We start from the raw sequence: 21264 nt of genomic DNA, 5'->3' as shown, positions 1-21264 counted from the left end.
CCTAATTAGAATAAAAACTAAGAATCAACTTTTGATATGATGTACTTAGTCCATAAGTACACAAACGTGTACTTCATGTTTAGTGACATGCTAATTCTTATTTTTACACTTTTTTTTTTTCCAAATTCCATTGTATGTTATACTCTTCTGACACCACCAGAGGGCAGTATAAGTGTCCACATAAGTGGCCATAAGACCCCAATTCAGTAGTGTACACAATTTTGGAAATAAGAGCTAAAAGGTGCTTAAAGCCTTAAAGGACCCCAACGACCGCCTCATATCAGACTTTGAGGGTTTAACCGTCTTCTCATCCCCCCCCCACACAGAAGTCTACGCAGAGTTCATCCACGTCTCTTCGACCCTCCGCCACGGCATCGAGGGGAAGTCTCTGGACTTGCCCGTGGAGACGCACTTCCGGTTAGACCAGGCTGAGATCCAGGGGACGTGGTCCCACACCGCCACCGACGGCATCAGGACCACGCTGGTGACCTTCACCAAAGAGTCCACCATCATGGACATGACGCACCGCAACCGCATCCTCTTCAGAGAGCCCAATGTGTCCTTGCTGATACGGAGATTAAACCTGCGCGACGAGGGGGATTACCAGCTGAACCTCAATATAGAGTTTCATAACAAGACCGGGGAGGTCTTCAAGGAGGAGAGGACGGTGCATGTAACAGTGGACGGTAAGTAAGTCTTCTCCTCTTTAACCCATCCCTCACCGTTTTTGAGCCACCTTTTGTATTTGCACCTTTAGTTCCTGTGTCCACCCCGGTCATTGAGAAGAACCCAGCACATGCCGTGGTGGAGGACCAGGCCAATGTTACCTGGACCTGTTCAGTGGAGAAAGGAACCAGGGTCGCGTTTCAGTGGCTCAGAGACAATGTCCCTGTGGGTGTGGGCGACAGGTACCACTTCTCCAAAGACAAATCCACACTGCTGATCAGTCCTGTGCGAAAGGAGGACAAGGGGAGTTACCGCTGTGTGGTCAACAACACCGTCAGCCAGGAGCGACGCAGCAATGCCGGGGAACTCCTCGTTTACTGTGAGTGCACACCTCCATTATTATTCCCTATACTCATTATTATATACCGTCATATTCCTATGATTCAGTTTTCAACATATCGTGATTTCGCCCTGTCTCTGCTTTATCTGCGTTGAGGTACTCGATGTCCGTCCTTGGCTGTCAGCAGGCCGGGTCTGGAAACAAAATGCTGATGCGAGGCAACTCACAATGGAAGATTACAAGTTGTGCCTTTGCACAGATAGAAAAGTACAACTTCAGCACAATTGATAATAACTACAGCAACAGCCTTTAAAGGCCTACTGAAATGATTTTTTTTTTATTTAAACGGGAATAGCAGATCCATTCTATGTGTCATACTTGATCATTTCGCGATATTGCCATATTTTTGCTGAAAGGATTTAATAGAGAACAACGACGATAAAGATCGCAACTTTTGGTATCTGACAAAAAAAAGGCTTGCCCCTACCGGAAGTAGCGTGACGTAGTCAATTGAACATATACGCAAAGTTCCCTATTGTTTACAATGATGGCCGCATGAAGTGAGAGAGATTCGGACCGAGAAAGCGACGATGTCCCCATTAATTTGAGCGAGGATGAAAGATTTGTGGATGAGGAAAGTGCAAGTGAAGGACTAGTGGGGAGTGGAAGCGATTCAGATAGGGAAGATGCTGTGAGAGCCGGGGGTGACCTGATATTCAGCTGGGAATGACTACAACAGTAAATAAACACAAGACATATATATACTCTATTAGCCACAACACAACCAGGCTTATATTTAATATGCCACAAATTAATCCCGAGCTAGTAGCTAGTAGCTATCATAACAAACACCTAGGTGTTTGTTATGCTAGCTAGTTATGCCACAATTTAATCCCGAGCTAGTAGCTAGTAGCTAGCATAACAAACACCTAGGTGTTTGTTATGCTAGCTCCTAGCTACTAGCTCGAGCTAGTTATAGCTCGAGCGGGTAATGTGGACGGGATCCCGTATATATAACCCGCCAATACAATTCAAACACCCGCACAACACACACACTCACTCAGCCCAAAGGACCGTTCACCTAACCCAAGATTCATAAAGCTTATATATTTAACCAAAGTTACGTACGTGACACGCACGCACGGGCAAGCAATGAAATGTTTGGAAGCGCGCGGGTGGGACCTGATATTCAGCCGGGAATGACTACAACAGTAAATAAACACAAGACATATATATACTCTATTAGCCACAACACAACCAGGCTTATATTTAATATCCCACAAATTAATCCCGCATAACAAACACCTAGGTGTTTGTTATGCTAGCTCCTAGCTACTAGCTCGAGCTAGTTATAGCAAGCGATCAAATGTTTGGAAGCGTACTCACAGTATCGCGTCTGCGTCTGTTAACGAAGTCAAAGTCCTCCTGGTAAGAGTCTCTGTTGTCCGAGTTCTTCGATCTTGACTGCATCTTTCGGGAATGTAAACAATGAAACACCGACTGTGTTGTGTTGCTGACTTCCCTCGCAAAATACTCCGCTTCGCACCGACTTTCTTCTTTGCTTGCTCAGCTTCTTTCTCCATAATGCAATGAACAAATTGCAACAGATTCACCAACACAGATGTCCAGAATACATCCAGAATGAGATGAAAACAGAGCTATTTCGTATTGACTTCAATGTGGAAGCCATACCTGTGTTCTACTGGCTACGTCACGCGCATACGTCATCCTCGGAGGCGTTTTGAACCGGAAGTTCCCCGGGACATTTAAAATGTCACTTTATAAGTTAACCCGGCCGTATTGGCATGTGTTGCAATGTTAAGATTTCATCATTGATATATAAACTATCAGACTGCGTGGTCGCTACTAGTGGCTTTCAGTAGGCCTTTAAGCATAAGAGTTGTGTGATAACTTATACATAATTGTTCTAACAATATTTGATGGTGTTTGGAGTTTATTCGTGTTATTTCTAATGGGAACAATTGTTGACATTTTCATACGAGTCAGTGTGCTTCCCACGTTTTTGAACAAAAACCGAGGTGCACTGTATGGCAAGGATGCCGAGCGGGGATAATGTTAGCATCAAAGGGTTTTCTTTCAGTTTTTTTCGGCATTTAATTTGTCATATCAGAGGAATATTATGTTGATGAATAGAAGACCATGTTGACATTGCCAATATCAGTGGTAGGTGACAACAAAACAGAAAATCCTGTTTCTCAGCTGCTCGACAAATTAGCATCATAACCTGAGGACGCTTTTTTAGCGAGTGCCCGTGCAGGTAGCTGGCGCATGTGAGCGACAAGAAGAAAAGCTCTCCCTTGCTTCTCCATCTATGACCCTACTCTTCATCTTTTTTGCAGAAAAAGTCGCACATTTCCGAACTAATACTGTAAGTTTGAAGTAAGGAAATAATATTTCATTTCCTCTTAGCTATGCACTTGTTCTGTTATTTGATGATGTTGGATGTTTTGTGCAGCAGTGATGATATCACGCTCGTTTGAGCTTGTAGTTGTGGCCATTTTTCATGACTCCTCAAGCTCATCATCACACATGTAACACATTTATTTCCCTATCTTCTCTTTTGCACTGCAAATATTTGATGATATGTAAATGTGATATATTTGCATGGGGCTACATTGTCACTATCTTTGAGTTTAGGCAACTGAGTGTCGACAGAATACATTTTATCAACATTAATTGAGTACAACCTATATATATATATATATATATATATATATATATATATATATATATATATATATATATATATATATATATATATATTGTATATATATGTGTATATATATATATATATATATATATATATATATATATATATATATATATATATATATATATATATATATATATATATATATATATATATATACAGTATATATATAATATGTACACACATATATAATATGTACACACACATATATATATATAATATGTACACACATATATAATATGTACACACACATATATATATATATATATATATATATATATATATATATATATATATATATATATATATATATATATATATATATATATATATATATATATATATATATATATATATATATATATATATATATATATATATATATATGTACAACCAGTGTGTATTTATCAGCATGGCCATTTATTTATTGACATATGTCCAATGTTAGGTACTCACCCAAAACTTTTTTACAACAATCTTCCCCCAACGTATTTCCTGAGAGATATTAAAAAAAAAGATATGTTTAAAAATAAAAATATATATTTATAGAATATAAAAGAAGTACGATATATTGTTAAAAAAATGACTTTTTTATGAGGACTTAGTGGAAATGGGCAGACAAAACTAAGCACTAATAAATAAATAAAAACCTAAATAATCAATATTATATGTAAATAAATAATTTGTACAAAATAAACAAATATAGATTCATAAATTGGAAACCAATATAAAGTGGTTTATAAAATATTTAATACTTGAGTTATTATTTTTTTACTTTAGATCATTCACAAGAAAAATATTTATTCAAAAATTTGTATTTTTTATGAAGACTTAGTAGGAAAAAGTCTTGCACTAATAAATATAGAGCAGTAAAGTGTAAATAAATTGAAACTGAAAAATGGTTGTCTTAAATAAGTCATTAACACAATTGATACACAAAATTACTATTTTCTGTGAGGACTAAAACATTTTATGAAAAGTTAATCACTGATAAACCTAAATGATTAACATAGATCAATAAATTGTAAAATATATATATATATATATATATATATATATATATATATATATATATATATATATATATATATATATATATATATATATATATATATATATACAATTTTATAAAATATTTATTTTTTTAAATCATTTTATTGAATAATTATAAAAACAATATATTTATATTTTTTGTAAGATTTAGTAATGGTAGAAAAGTCTAGCACTAATAAATATAGACCAGAAAATTGTAAATCAATGATATCGGGTTTTATCAAATGGATAATTACTTTGGAAGTAATCAAATAAAAATAATGAATATGCCCAATTTAATGTACAAAAAGGTACCGTTTTGTTTTTATAAAACTCAGTAGGGTACAGTATAAAAAGTTCAACTTTAATACATTTATATAATATATATAAGATCAAAAGAGTTGCAAGTAAATTGTATGTATATTTTTCAGAATTAAAAAAATAAATAAAGTAAAGTACAATATATTGTTCTACTGTAAAAGTACTATTTTTCATGAAGACTGTAGAAAATGGTCCAAAAAAAGTCATCACTACTAAATAAATAAGACATATACATCAATAAAGTGTAAACTAATTATATAGTATTCCAAAAAATATTTAATACTCAATAACTGTATTAAATAATTCATAAGAATATTATACTGTATATTGTTCAAATTGTACTACTTTTCATGAGGACTTGGCAGAAAATGGTAGAAAAAGTCTAGCATGAATAAATAAATAGAATGCATAATAAATCAACTTAAATGATAATATCCTACTAAATGATTCATGCTGAAAAATAACAGTATAAAATAATTAATAAAATTACTATTTTCCATTAGGACTTAGAAGAAAATTATACAAAATATTAAACACTAGGGAATCAGTAATAAACCTAAATGATCATTACGGTCAATAAACCCAGAAATAAATGATAAAGTATTAAATTAAATGTTCATACTTAAAAAATAATTGTGTTAATTAATTCACAAGAACAAATATTGTTAATTTTGTAATTTTTTTTTACGAGGACCTAGGAGTATGGTAGACAACGTCTAGCACTAATAAATATAGGTCAATAAATTGTAACCAAAGGATATAGTATTTTGTCTAATAATTCATATTTAAAAAATGTATGAAATAATTAATAAACACAATAAATTGGTCTCAAATTAGAACTTTCCATTCGGACTTATAAAAATGTGTGCATAAAGTTCATCACTAATGACTCAGTAATAAACCTGAATGCCACATATACATCAATACATTGGGAAAAATGTATAATATTTAATGTTTGAAAAATAATTGGATTTAATAATTCACAAGAACAATATACTGTAAATAAAAATATTTTTTATTATAAGGACTTAGTAGTATAGTAGTAAAAAGTCTAATGATATAAAGTAATTCATATTGAAAAATAATTATATAAAATAATTAATGAACACATTCCAAAATGACTATTTTCTATGAGGACTTGAAATAAAGTCATACAAAAAGTTAATCAGTAATAGTAAATATAGACCATTAAAATATATAGTATTTCATAAAAAAATGAACATATTTTCTAAATCGTTCTATTAAATACTCAGTAAGAACAATATATTGTTCAAAAATGATTATTTTTCATGAGGCCTTTGAAGGAAAATGTAGTGAAAGTTACAAAAGCCAAAAGCAGTGAAGTTGTCACGTTGTGTAAATGTTAAATAAAAAGAGAATTCAATGATTGGCAAATCCTTTTCAACTTATATTCAATTGAATAGACTTTTTTGGTGCAAATAATCATTAAGTTAGAATTTAATGGCAGCAACACATTGCAAACAAGTTGTCACAGGGGCATTTTTACCACTGTGTTACATGGCCTTTCCTTTTAACAACACTCAGTAAAGCTTTGGGAACTGAGGAGACACATTTTTGAAGTGAATTTTTTCCCATTCTTGCTTGATGTACAGCTTAAGTTGTTCAACAGTCCGGTATTGTGGTATTTTAGGCTTCATATTACGACAGGTCTGGACTACAGGCAGGCCAGTCTAGTACCCGCACTCTTTTACTACGAAGCCACGTTGATGTAACACGTGGCTTGGCATGGTCTTGCTGAAATAAGCAGGGGCGTCCATGATAACGTTGCTTGGATGGCAACATATGTTGCTCCAAAAGCTGTATGTACCTTTCAGCATTAATGGTGCCTTCACAGATGTGTAAGTTACCCATGTCTTGGGCACTAATACACCCCCATACCATCACACATGCTGCCTTTTACACTTTGCGCCTAGAACAATCCGGATGGTTCTTTTCCTCTTTGGTCCGGAGGACACGACATCCACAGTTTCCAAAAACAATTTGAAATGTGGACTCGTCAGACCACAGAACACTTTTCCACTTTGCATCAGTCCAGCTCGGGCCCAGCGTTTCTGGGTGTTGTTGATAAACGGCTTTGGCTTTGCATAGTAGAGTTTTAACTTGCACTTACAGATGTAGCGACCAACTGTAGTTACTGGCAGCGGTTTTCTGAAGTGTTCCTGAGCCCATGTGGTGATATCCTTTACACACTGATGTCGCTTTTTGATGCAGTACCGCCTGAGGGATGGAAGGTTTGTAATATCGTCGCTTACGTGCAGTGATTTCTCCAGAATCTCCGAACCTTTTGATGATATTACGGAGCGTAGATGGTGAAATCCCTAAATTCCTTGCAGTAGCTGGTTGAGAAATGTCGTTCTTAAACAATTTGCTCAGGCATTTGTCGACAAAGTGGTGACCCTCGCCCCCGTCCTTGTTTGTGAATGACCGAGCATTTCCTGGCAGCTGCTTTTATACCCAATCATGGCACCCACCTGTTCCCAACTAGCCTGTTCACCTGTGGGATGTTCCAAATAAGTGTTTGATGAGCATTCCTCAACTTTTCTCAGTCTTTTTTGCCACTTGTGCCAGCTTTTTTGAAAACATGTTGCAGGCATCAAATTCCAAATGAGCTAATAATTGCAAAAAAAATAACAAAAATGTCCAGTTGGAACGTTAAATATGTTGTCTTTGCAGTCTATTCAATTGAATATAAGTTGAAAAGGATTTGTTGTATTCTCTTTTTATTTACCATTTACACAACGTGACAACTTCACTAGTTTTGGAGGTGTGTAGTATCTAGAAACAAATCAAAGAATATAAATATTATTTGTAACTTTGTGTGTGTGGAAAGGACAAACTGTAACTGTTTCCTGACCCCCTGTGCAGACGGTCCCTACAACCTGGAGGTGAACTCGGACCAAGGTCTGCGGACAGGGGAGGTGTTCACCATCAACCCCGGAGAACTGGTCTTCTTCCACTGCCGGGCCGACTCCTACCCTCCCAACTCCTTCGTGTGGATCTCCAACGCCACCCGGGTCATCACCGAGGGCCCGCGCCTGGAGGTCCTCTCCTACAGACTGGCCCAGGCCGAGGACTACCTGTGCCGGGCCTTCAACAACGTGACCCGCAAGCGAGACGAGACCCGGTTCACCCTGGTGGTGGCCAGCTTGGGCACAGGTAACTGGCGGAAACACGCGCCACGTAGACACCTTTGCACATTTGACCAGATCGGAGAAGTGAAACCTGATTGTGTCCACAATGAAACCTGAAGAGCGGAACCTTCCGGCGGGTTTTATCCGTGTTGCTAGGTTGCCCCGCCTGGTGTGGGTATGACAGGTCAGCGTGTGGGAAAGTCAACAGCTGTTGTGTTCTGTTGACCAGGTTTTATAGCATGTGTTGTCTTGGTGATGCATTTAATAAGTCACCGTCGTGGTCATGACACGTTTATGTTTGTGCACAGGTAAGGAGAAGCACACCCAGGAGGGTAGTTCGGTTTCCCCGCTGGCTGCGATCACGCTCTGCTCCTTCCTCGTCATCGGCTGCATGCTGCTGGTCTTTTTCCGGAAAGCCTGTCACCCAAAGAGAGGTTAGATGACACGGCTTTGAAGGCCTACTGAAAGCCACTACTACCGACCACGCAGTCTGATAGTTTATACATCAATACGGCCGGGTTAACTTATAAAGTGACATTTTAAATTTCCCGCCACACTTCCGGTTGAAAACGTCTAGATATGATGACGAATGCGCGTGACGGAATCAGTTGGTATGGAAGTATCGGTACCCCATTGAATACAATACAAAAAAGCTCTGTTTTCATCGCAAAATTCCACAGTATTCTGGACATCTGTGTTGGTGAATCTTTTGCAATTTGTTCAACGAACAATGGAGACTGCAAAGAAGAAAGTTGTAGGTGGGATCGGTGTATTAGCGGCTGGCTGCAGCAACACAACCAGGAAGACAGAGATGGATAGCAGACGCGTTAGCCGCCGAACTCACCTTGACTTCCTCCGTCTCGCCGACCGCATCTGTGATCGGGTGAAGTCCTTCGTCGCGCCGTCGATCGCTGGAAGGCAGGTGAGCACGGGTGTTGATGAGCAGATGAGGGCTGGCTGGCGTAGGTGGATAGCTAATGTTTTTAGCATAGCTCTGTGAGGTCCGGTTGCTAAGTTAGCTTCAACGGCGTCGTTAGCAACAGCATTGTTAAGCTTCGCCAGGCTGAGAATTATTAACCGTGTAGTTACATGTCCATGGTTTAATAGTATTGTTGATCTTCTGTCTATCCTTCCAGTCAGGGGTTTATTTATTTTGTTTCTATATGCAGTTAAGCACGATGCTATCACGTTAGCTCCGTAGCTAAATGTATTGTCGTGGAGATAAAAGTCATTGTGAATGTCCGTTTCGCGTTCTCGACTCTCATTTTCAATGGTTATAGTATCCGAGGTGGTTTGAAATACAAATCCGTGATCCACAATAGAAAAAGGAGAGAGTGTGAAATCCAATGAGCCAGCTTGTACCTAAGTTACGGTCAGAGCGAAAAAAGATACGTCTTGCACTGCACTCTAGTCCTTCACTCTCACGTTCCTCATCCATGAATCTTTCATCTTCGCTCAAATTAATGGGGTAATCGTCGCTTTCTCGGTCCGAATCGCTCTCGCTGCATTGAAAACAATAGGAAAATGTGAGGAGCCTTTCAATCGACAACGTCACGCTACTTCCGGTACAGGCAAGGCTTTTTTTTTTTATCAGATACCAAAAGTTGCGATCTTTATCGTCGTCGTTCTCTACTAAATCCTTTCAGCAAAAATATGGCAATATCGCGAAATGATCAAGTATGACACATAGAATGGATCTGCTATCCCCGTTTAAATAAAAAAAAATTCATTTCAGTAGGCCTTTAAAGTACCAGTACCATGGAAAATACAGTTCACTTTTCACACATTTTGTTATGTTACAGCTAGAGCGGCTTTTTTGCCGATATCACGATATTGTCCAACTTTTAGATGGATAAATAGATGGATAGGTCTTTATTGTCATTGCACAAGTACAAAGAAACTTTTTTTTCAGCACAAACCCGTTCAACATTAGACAAACAAACAGTGTACAGGGTTACAGAACAGGAACGCTGATGGGTCGCCACAAGGCGCCCCGTAAAAGATGGGGAAAAGGGTAAAACGCTGGGGAAGGATGAGTAAAAAAATACAATCCAGACTGGGCTCCTAAGGGGGCCTAGTCTGGAGTGGGGAAAAGCCTCCATAGCAAAGCACATATACATATCACAATGTACAAACCCCGTTTCCATATGAGTTGGGAAATTGTGTTAGATGTAAATATAAACGGAATACAATGATTTGCAAATCATTTTCAAGCCATATTCAATTGAATATGCTACAAAGACAACATATTTGATGTTCAAACTCATAAACATTTTTTTTGTTGCAAATAATCATTAACTTTAGAATTCGATGCCAGGAACACGTGACAAAGAAGTTGGGAAAGGTGGCAATAAATACTGATAAAGTTGAGGAATGCTCATCAAACACTTATTTGGAACATCCCACAGGTGAACAGGCAAATTGGGAACAGGTGGGTGCCATGATTGGCTATAAAAGTAGATTCCATGAAATGCTCAGTCATTCACAAACAAGGACGGGGCGAGGGTCACCACTTTGTCAACAAATGCCTGAGCAAATTGTTGAACAGTTTAAGAACAACATTTCTCAAGCAGCTATTGCAAGGAATTTAGGGATTTCACCATCTACGCTCCGTAATATCATCAAAGGGTTCAGAGAATCTGGAGAAATCACTGCACGTAAGCAGCTAAGCCCGTGACCTTCCATCCCTCAGGCTGTACTGCATCAACAAGCCACATCGGTGTGTAAAGGATATCACCACATGGGCTCAGGAACACTTCAGAAACCCACTGTCAGTAACTACAGTTGGTCGCTACATCTGTAAGTGCAAGTTAAAACTCTCCGATGCAAGGCGAAAGCCGTTTATCAACAACACCCAGAAACGCTGTCGGCTTCGCTGGGCCCGAGCGCATCTAAGATGGACTGATACAAAGTGGAAAAGTGTTCTGTGGTCTGACGAGTCCACATTTCAAATTGTTTTTGGAAACTGTGGACGTCGTGTCCTCCGGACCAAAGAGGAAAAGAACCATCCGGATTGTTCTAGGCGCAAAGTGTAAAAGGCAGCATGTGTGATGGTATGGGGGTGTATTAGTGCCCAAGACATGGGTAACTTACACATCTGTGAAGGCGCCGTTAATGCTGAAAGGTACATACAGGTTTTGGAGCAACGTATGTTGCCATCCAAGCAACGTTACCATGGACGCCCCTGCTTATTTCAGCAACACAATGCCAAGCCACGTGTTACAAAAGCGTGGCTTCATAGTAAAAGAGTGCGGGTACTAGACTGGCCTGCCTGTAGTCCAGACCTGTCTCCCATTGAAAATGTGTGAAGCCTAAAATAGCACAAGGGAGACCCCCGGACTGTTGAACAACTTAAGCTGTACATCAAGCAAGAATGGGAAAGAATTCCACTTCAAAAATGTGTCTCCTCAGTTCCCAAACCTTTACTGAGTGTTGTTAAAAGGAAAGGCCATGTAACACAGTGGTGAACATGCCCTTTCCCAACTACTTTGGCACGTGTTGCAGCCATGAAATTCTAAGTTAATTATTATTTGCAAAAAAAAATAAAGTTTGTGAGTTTGAACATCAAATATGTTGTCTTTGTAGTGCATATTCAACTGAATATGGGTGGAAAATGATTTGCAAATCATTGTATTCCATTTATATTTACATCTAACACAATTTCCCAACTCATATGGAAACGGGGTTTGTACATCTCGAGATATCTAGCAACAGAGGGGAGGGAGTGCGGGGTCATGGTGGTAGGCCGCAGCTCTCGCCGCTGACCATGCTTCCATCACCCCTATGGGATTTGCGTCGAGAGCGTTGGGTTGGGGGGAGGGGTGTGGCATATATTTTTGTGGATGCATGTGTGTGTGTAAGCCTGCAGTGTGTCTCTGTTCGGCGGCCTTGATCTTGTGCAGCCGATAAGTCCAAAGTCAACAAACAACAACCGGTGTGTGTCCATGAGAGACAAGAAGGGAGTTTGTTGTGTCTTCGCTGCACTGTCCTTCAGGGGAGTCTCCAAGCCAGGGAAACAATCCAAGTTAGAATGATTTGTATGCGAGTGAAAATAAAATTTGCTTTTCACTAGGGATGTCCGATAATGGCTTTTTGCCGATATCCGATATTCCGATATTGTCCAACTCTTTAATTACAGATACCGATATCAACCGATACCGATATCAACCGATGTATACAGTCGTGGAATTAACACATTATTATGTCTAATTTGGACAACCAGGTATGGTGAAGATATGGTACTTTTAAAAAAAATTATAAAATAAAATAAGATAAATAAAGTAAAAACATTTTCTTGAATAAAAAAGAAAGTAAAACAATATAAAAACAGTTACATAGAAACTAGTAATTAATGAAAATGAGTAACATTAACTGTTAAAGGTTAGTACTATTAGTGGACCAGCAGCACGCACAATCATGTGTGCTTACGGACTGTATCCCTTGCAGACTGTATTGATATATATTGATATATAATGTAGGAACCAGAATATTAATAACAGAAAGAAACAACCCTTTTGTGTGAATGAGGAGGGAGGTTTTTTGGGTTGGTGCATTAATTGTAAGTGTATCTTGTGTTTTTTATGTTGATTTAATAAAAAAAAACAAAAAAAAAAAAAAAAAAACGATACCGATAATAAAAAAACAGATACCGATAATTTCCGATATTACATTTTAACGCATTTATCGGCATATCGACATCCCTACTTTTCACTCTAAATTGTGTATGACTGGTCCTCAAAAATGACCGATTCCGATATCAACCGATACCGATATATACAGTTGTGGAATTAACACATTATTATGCCTCATGTTGTTGTGATGCCCCGCTGGATGCATTAAACAATGTAACAAGGTTTTCCAAAATAAATCAACTCAAGTTATGGAAAAAAATGCCAACATGGCACTGCCATATTTATTATTGAAGTCACAAAGGGGGGGGGGGGGCAGCGGGGGGGGGGGGGGGGGGTGTAGTTAGTGCTGCAAGGGGTTCTGGGTATTTGTTCCGTTGTGTTTATATTGTGTTACGGTGCGGATGTTCTCCCGAAATGTGGTTTGTCATTCTTGTTTGGTGTGGGTTCACAGTGTGGCGCATATTTGTAACAGTGTTAAAGTTGTTTATACGGCCACCCTCCAGTGTGACCTGTATGGCTGTTGACCAAGTATGCCTTGCATTCACTTGTGTGTGTGAAAAGCTGTACATATTATGTGACTGGGCCGGCACGCCCCCAATATTGTTGTCTGGGTGGAATTCGGGAGAATGGTTGCCCCGGGAGATTTTCGGGAGGGGCACTGAAATTCGGGAGTCTCCCGGGAAAATGGGGAGGGTTGGCAAGTATGACTGGGAGATGCAACTGCTCTGTACTCCTCCCTACGTCCGTGTACCACTCCGTACAGCGAGGTTTTAAAAAGTCATACATTTTACTGTTTGAAACCGATACCGATAATTTCCGATATTACATTTTAAAGCATTTATCGGCCGATAATATCGGCAGTCCGATATTATCGGACATCTCTAATCAGAAGTATATGATAATGGCTTCAATATAGAGGCAACATGTTTCTAGTACTTGAATAGTTCCTATAGCTTGCCTGTTCAATCTAATCTCCGTCTTGTTCTTATCCACAGTGCTCATGAGCATTTATAAGAGGTAAGAGTCATTGCTATTCAGCCACTAAGGTTCTTATTTTCACACTCTAATAAGTTTGAGCCATTTACTGGTTTGTGTTTGGCAGGCCACTCTCCGATCAGAAGCGACCACATCGATCAGGTGAGTCAGTTTTATGTCGAGTGCTGGCATTTTCCTGAACTTTTCCCATCAAACCTGCGGTCTGGTGGAGCCATTTCCGACATATTTACACATATTTCTTATGTTTACATACTTTGTTTGAAGTCAATTTAATTATACAGCAATAGCTTACATGACTGAATATTTGCTATTTTGCTATATTATTAGTATATAGTTTAAAATATTAGATTTCACTTCCTATCCATGTAGCTGTGCTCTATTAGTTTGTTCTTTTTAGACTGGGTGTCAGTAACTGTCGTAAATTGTCAGCAACTGCCGTAAATGTGACTGTCATGTTTTTTTTTTTTTTTTTAAATTGAACAATGTACATACAAACATATATTTTCAATGTACACAAAAATCAAGGCACTTTCAACACATCTTTTTTTTCTTCATTTAATTTTTATTGACATCCAGCATCAGACATTCCTATCCATTACATCATATTTACATACATCATATATCTGTTGTCTGCCCTAAATGTCAAAATATTTTTTGGTTTGTATCCCAACGGTGCCACCCCCCACCCCAAAAGAAACAAAAAAAACAAGAAAACAAAATAATAATATATACAGATAAATCAGTTAAATAAAGAAAAAATAAATAATAATAATAATGATAATAATAAATTAATAATAATCAGAAATAAAATAAAAGAATACAAACAGATAGTAAATAATAATTAAAAAAGAAAAGGAAAAATACAGAAAAAAATACAAAAAATTATATATATATATATATATATATATATATATATATATATATATATATATATATATATATATATATATATATATATATATATATAGGGAGTAATCCTTAAAAAAGAAAAAAGAAAAAAATACAGAAGAAAAATATTTAAAATTATATATATATATATATATATATATACATATATATATATATATATATATATATATATATATATATATATATATATATATATATATAAAATTTAAAAAAAATTATATATGTATATTTATGTATATATATATATGTATATATTACATATATATAGTTTTTTTATATATTTTTTTCTGTATTTTTTTAGGGAGTAATCCTTAAAAAAGAAAAAAATACAGAAAAAAATATAAAAAAAAGTATATATATATATATATATATATATATATATATATATATATATATATATATATATATATATATATATACTTTTTTATATTTGTGTGTATATATATATATAAAATACTTTTTTATACTTGTGTGTATATATATATATATATATATATATATATATATATATATATATATATTTATATATATATATATAAATAAAATATTTAAAAAATTATATATGTATATTTATGTATATATATATGTATATATTACATATATATAGTTTTTTTAATATATTTTTTTCTGTATTTTTTTAGGGAGTAATCCTTAAAAAAAAAAAAAATACAGAAAAAAATATAAAAATATATATATATATATATATATATATATATATATATACATATATATACATATATATATATATATATATATATATATATATATATATGTATATATATATATATATATACATATATATATATATATATATATATATATATATGTATATATATATATATATATATATATATATGTATATGTATATATATATATATATATATATATATATATATATATATATATATATATATATATATATATATATATATATATATATATATATATATATATATATATATATATATATATATATATATATATATGTATATGTATGTTTTACATCTCAACAAATTCAAACATCAGCTTGAGCAAATACTGTCTTTCACAAACCATGTAAAGGAAAGAAAACTAAAACAAACACAAATAGAATACATAAAAATAATAACAATAAGTAATAATAGAAAAATAGGATAAGATACAAAATTCAAACAGACTAAAAAAAGGCTAATCTAAATCACTTTAAATGTCTGCAATAACACAATACATTTAAGAGCTTTTGTATTTTTAATCAGTTTCCAAGATTTAATTGATCATTTTAAATGTGACTGTCTGTATTGGTTACTCAGGTCACAGGACAATACCGGAACCATTGTAAGGAGAACTTAACTTTTCACATCCTCTATTTGGTCAAGTTTAATGTCTTCCTGTTGCTGCGCCCGGAGTCGAAGAACCTCACAAACTGGTTCAGCCGTTTTTGAGGTGGAAAACGTCGCGAATGAGATCTTTGTTTTGTTTGAAAGACTGTATTCCTTTTATCAGTACTTTTTAAATAACTTTGCAATATTCACGTATATGTCACCAGTCACTATACACTACTGTTTATTTCTCTTCGAGAAACACCACAGATTCGATTGATCGTCGAGGATGGGAAAACTCAATCAAATCAGATTCTTTAGTCCTTAATCCTTAGTCCCATCAGATCCCTGATGTGGGATCTGAGCCGAGGATGTCGTTGTGGCTTGTGCAGCCCTTTGAGACACTCGTGATTTAGGGCTATATAAGTAAACATTGATTGATAGTCCAGTGATTCTCAAGCTAGTGGTATGTGAGCTCCATCTAGTGGTACGTCAAAGAATCACTTGATTAAAGCGCATATATTCAAACACAGTTTTACTGTTCAAACTATGTTTAATGTTACAGTGGCCAAACTTATTAGATAAAACATCTGCCCTGTGTTTAATTAATAATTAAGCCTACTAAGCTATTGCATTTTAATCAGAATTGTTCATTATGGTGGTACATTAAGATCCAAGTTTTTTCCGTGGGGGTACTTGGTGAAAAAGTTAGAGAAGAAAGCCTTACAATTAAGTTCTGTTTACCCAGTTTCAACACTTTTAGCGTGCATTAGTGCAAAACAACCACCGCACATTTGAAGTAGTCTTGAACAAAAGGATCCAAGAACAGACGGCCGATTTTATGGCACTATTACTGCTCAAAGCAGTGTTTCTTAACCATTGTTGGGCCACGAGTGCCCATGAATTGACCATGAATTGATTTACGTTTAAACAAGTTGAAAAACTTATTCGGGTGTTACCATTTAGTGGTCAATTGTACGGAATATGTACTGTACTGTGCAATCTACTAATAAAAAGTTTCAATCAATCAATCAAAACCCTAGAGCAGGGGTCACCAACGCGGTGCCCGCGGGCACCAGGTAACCCGTAAGGACCAGATGAGTAGCCCGCTGGCCTGTTCTAAAAATAGCTCAAATAGCAGCACTTACCAGTGAGCTGCCTCTATTTTTTACATTTTATTTATTTTCTAGCAAGCTGGTCTCGCTGTGCTCAACATTTTTAATTCTAAGAGAGACAAAACTCAAATAGAATTTGGAAATCCAAGAAAATATTTTAAAGACTTGGTCTTCACTTGTTTAAATAAATTCATTATTTTTTTTACTTTGCTTCTTATAACTTTCAGAAAGACAATTTTAGAGAAAAAAATACAACCTTAAAAATGATTTTAGGATTTTTAAACACATATACCTTTTTACCTTTTAAATTCCTTCCTCTTATTTCCTGACAATTTAAATCAATGTTCAAGTATTTTTTTTTTTATTGTAAAGAATAATAAATACATTTTAATTTAATTCTTCATTTTAGCTTCTGTTTTTTCGACGAAGAATATTTGTGAAATATTTCTTCAAACTTATCATGATTAAAGTTCAAAAAAATTATTTTGGCAAATCTAGAAAATCTGTAGAATCAAATTTAAATCTTATTTCAAAGTCTTTTGAATTTCTTTCAAAATTTTTGTTCTGGAAAATCTAGAAGAAATAATGATTTGTCTTTGTTAGAAATATAGCTTGGTCCAATTTGTTATATATTCTAACAAAGTGCAGATTGGATTTTAACCTATTTAAAACATGTCATCAAAATTCTAAAATTAATCTTAAAAAGGAAAAATTACTAACGATGTTCCATAAATTATTTTTTAATTTTTTCAAAAAGATTCGAATTAGCTAGTTTTTCTCTTCTTTTTTTCGGTTGAATTTTGAATTTTAAAGAGTCGTAATTGAAGATAAACTATGTTTCAAAATTTAATTGTCATTTTTTTCGTGTTTTCTCCTCTTTTAAACCCTTCAATTAAATGTAAATATCATTAATTATTAATAATAACATAGAGTTAAAGGTAAATTGAGCAAATTGGCTATTTCTGGCAATTTATTTAAGTGTGTATCAAACTGGTAGCCCTTCGCATTTATCAGTACCCAAGAAGTAGCTCTTGCTTTCAAAAAGGTTGGTGACCCCTGCCCTAGAGGGTGGGCAAAAATAATCTGTTCCTCAGCTGTGGTCCTACTAAGTTGTAATACACTTTTCCACCACTTGTGGCGGTAATGACAATATCAAACAAACAGAAGAAGTCCGGAGCTAAAGTCCATGGAGAAGTTTCTTCAGCGCAGAAATTATGACTAAAGTGGTGAATCTGTATTTTCATTTGCACTTTCATTTATTTGTACAATTTGTATTATTTTACGATTATTCATCATTCATTTGGTTATTTACTAAGTGTATGTACATTTATTTTACATCAGGAATAGCTAAACATGCTTAACTAGCTCACCGGCGTCACAATGTAAACAAACGCCGTGGGTGGATTTACACCTGGCATCCACTGTAATGATACCAACCAAGTACAAGAGTGTATAAAGTCGATACTACTATGATTACATCAATATTTTTTTTAGCATCAAAAAATATTTTTTAGTTTAAAAAAAAATGTATATTATGTTTATAAAGTCAGGAAATACGTCCCTGGACACATGAGGACTTAAATTATGACTAGGGATGTCCGATAATGGCTTTTTGCCGATATCCGATATTCCGATATTGTCCAACTCTTTAATTACCGATACCGATATCAACCGATACTGATATCAACCGATATATGCAGTCGTGGAATTAACACATTATTATGCCTAATTTGGACAACCAGGTATGGTGAAGATAAGGTACTTTTTAAAAAAATTAGTAAAATAAGATAAATAAATTAAAAACATTTTCTTGAATAAAAAAGAAAGTACAACAATATAAAAACAGTTACATAGAAACTAGTAATGAATGAAAATGAGTAAAATTAAGTGTTAAAGGTTAGTACTATTAGTGGAGCAGCAGCACGCACAATCATGTGTGCTTACGGACTGTATCCCTTGCAGACTGTATTGATATATATTGATATATAATGTAGGAACCAGAATATTAATAACAGAAAGAAATGGGGGGAGGGAGGTTTTTTGGGTTGGTGCACTAATTGTGTTTTTTATGTTCATTTAATTAAAAAAACAAACAAACAAACAAAAAAAAAACCGATACCGATAATAAAAAGACCGATACCGATAATTTCCGATATTACATTTTAACGCATATATCGGCCGATAATATCGGCAGGCCAATATTATCGGACATCTCTAATTATGACCAATGTATGATCCTGTTACTACTTGGTATCGGATCGATACCCAAATCTGCGGTATCATCCAAAACTAATGTCAAGTATCAAAGAAGAGAAGAATAAGTGATTATTACATTTTAACAGAAGTGTAGATAGAACATGTTAAAAGAGAAAATAAGCAGATATAAACAGTAAATGAACAAGTGGATTAATAATAACTTTTTACAGTTTGTCCTTAATAATGTGTACAAAATAATAGGTGTATAAATGACACAATATGTTACTGCATAGACTAATTAGGAGTCTTTGTTTGTTTACTTACTACTAAAAGACAAGTTGTCTAGTATGTTCACTTTTTTATTTAAGGACTAAATGACAATAATAAACATATGTTTCATGTACACTAAAAATGTTTGTTCAAATAAAGCCAATAATTACATTTTTTGTGGTCCCCTTTATTTAGAAAAGTATCGAAATACATTTTGGTACCGAAACCAAAATATTGGTTTGGGGACAACCCTTTAGCAGAGATATAATTAGTGAATATTATTGAAATCAAGAGTTTTATCTCTAATTCAGTGTTAATATTTGAGTGGCCTCACTGTGGTGGAAAAGTTGGGCCCTAGGGTCAAAAAGTTTGAGAACCCCTTACATTTTAAAACCCAATGTTTACCCCTTTTCTAGTCTTTAATGACGTATGTCCAAATAGTATATTTCTGGTCTAATAAGAGAACATTTTCTTCACAGGTCATGAGGATGCTACCGAAGACTTTGGTATCTATGAGTTTGTCTCCATACCTGGGAAAATGGACTCTGCCCAGGTGAGTTTTGTGTCAGTGGTACCTGGGAGAGGTCCGACCACAACCTGATTCTTTTGCTCTCCGACCGTCCTACAGGCGTCATGTCGATCTCTGGCCCGCCTGGAGTCCGTGCAGGATATGCACACCACAATCTACGATGTGATCCGGCACGTTCCTGAGACCCCCGGACAGAGTTTGCTCAAATGACTTCAAAAAACAACAACACTTTTATACTGTTTGTAAAGAAGCCCGAGGCACTGCTTTTGGTGACTCACTGTTTTTGCACCAGAGATGCTGATTGTGCACTAAGGTAGATCAGTTATGAAATTATTTGTATTTAATATTTAAAGATAGGAGTGGCCATGACATAACATAACGACAATGCAATCAGATCCTCTTTTCTGACTTACCGTATTTTTCGGACCATAAGGCGCACTTAAAGTCCTTTCATTTTCTCAAAAATCACCGAATGGTTGTGCTTACCGACCTCAAAGCAATTTTATTTGCTACATGGTGTAATGATAGGTTATAACACATAAGAGATATGTGTAGACTGCAATATGACGCCAGTAAACAACACCAACATGCTTTTTGACGACGTTTAATCAACGTCGGGTTCTGACGTCGATTTGACCGTTGAATTTTGGTCATTTTTTTAACCAATACTATACAACTCAAATACAACGTTGAAACAACATGCTTTTTGACGACGTTTAATCAACGATTAACCACTGAATTTTGGTCATTTTGGTCATTTTTTAACCAATATTCTACAACACAAACACCACGTTGAAACAACATGCTTTTTGACGACATTTAATCAACGATTAACCATTGAATTTTGGTCATTTTGGTAATATTTTAACCAATATTCTACAACACAAACACCACGTTGAAACAACATGCTTTTTGACGATGTTTAATCAACGATTAACCATTGAATTTTAGTCATTTTGGTCATTTTTTAACCAATATTCTACAACACAAACACAACGTTGAAACAACATGCTTTTTGACGACGTTTAATCAACGATTAACCATTGAATTTTGGTCATTTTGGTCATTTTTTAACCAA

The 21264-nt window shown here is 35.3% G+C and overlaps 1 protein-coding gene across 1 annotated transcript in view; it reads left to right on the top strand.

Moving 5' to 3' along the window:
- hepacam2 (HEPACAM family member 2) overlaps nt 1-20862 on the top strand; it is a 39512-nt gene extending 18650 nt beyond the window's left edge. The window contains exons 2-9 of the mRNA XM_062028814.1: nt 327-686; nt 758-1045; nt 7977-8267; nt 8551-8676; nt 13869-13890; nt 13976-14010; nt 20137-20210; nt 20286-20862. Of these exons, the coding sequence (XP_061884798.1) occupies nt 327-686; nt 758-1045; nt 7977-8267; nt 8551-8676; nt 13869-13890; nt 13976-14010; nt 20137-20210; nt 20286-20396 (1307 nt within the window). The 3' untranslated portion in view covers nt 20397-20862. The remainder of the gene's footprint in view (nt 1-326; nt 687-757; nt 1046-7976; nt 8268-8550; nt 8677-13868; nt 13891-13975; nt 14011-20136; nt 20211-20285) is intronic.
- The last annotated feature ends 402 nt before the right edge of the window (nt 20863-21264 follow it).

This window comes from Entelurus aequoreus, linkage group LG20 (genome assembly GCF_033978785.1).
Source record: "Entelurus aequoreus isolate RoL-2023_Sb linkage group LG20, RoL_Eaeq_v1.1, whole genome shotgun sequence".
NCBI classification, from domain to species: domain Eukaryota; kingdom Metazoa; phylum Chordata; class Actinopteri; order Syngnathiformes; family Syngnathidae; genus Entelurus; species Entelurus aequoreus.
Note: the sequence above shows the minus strand (reverse complement) of the source record. Positions and strands in the feature narration are given on the sequence as shown.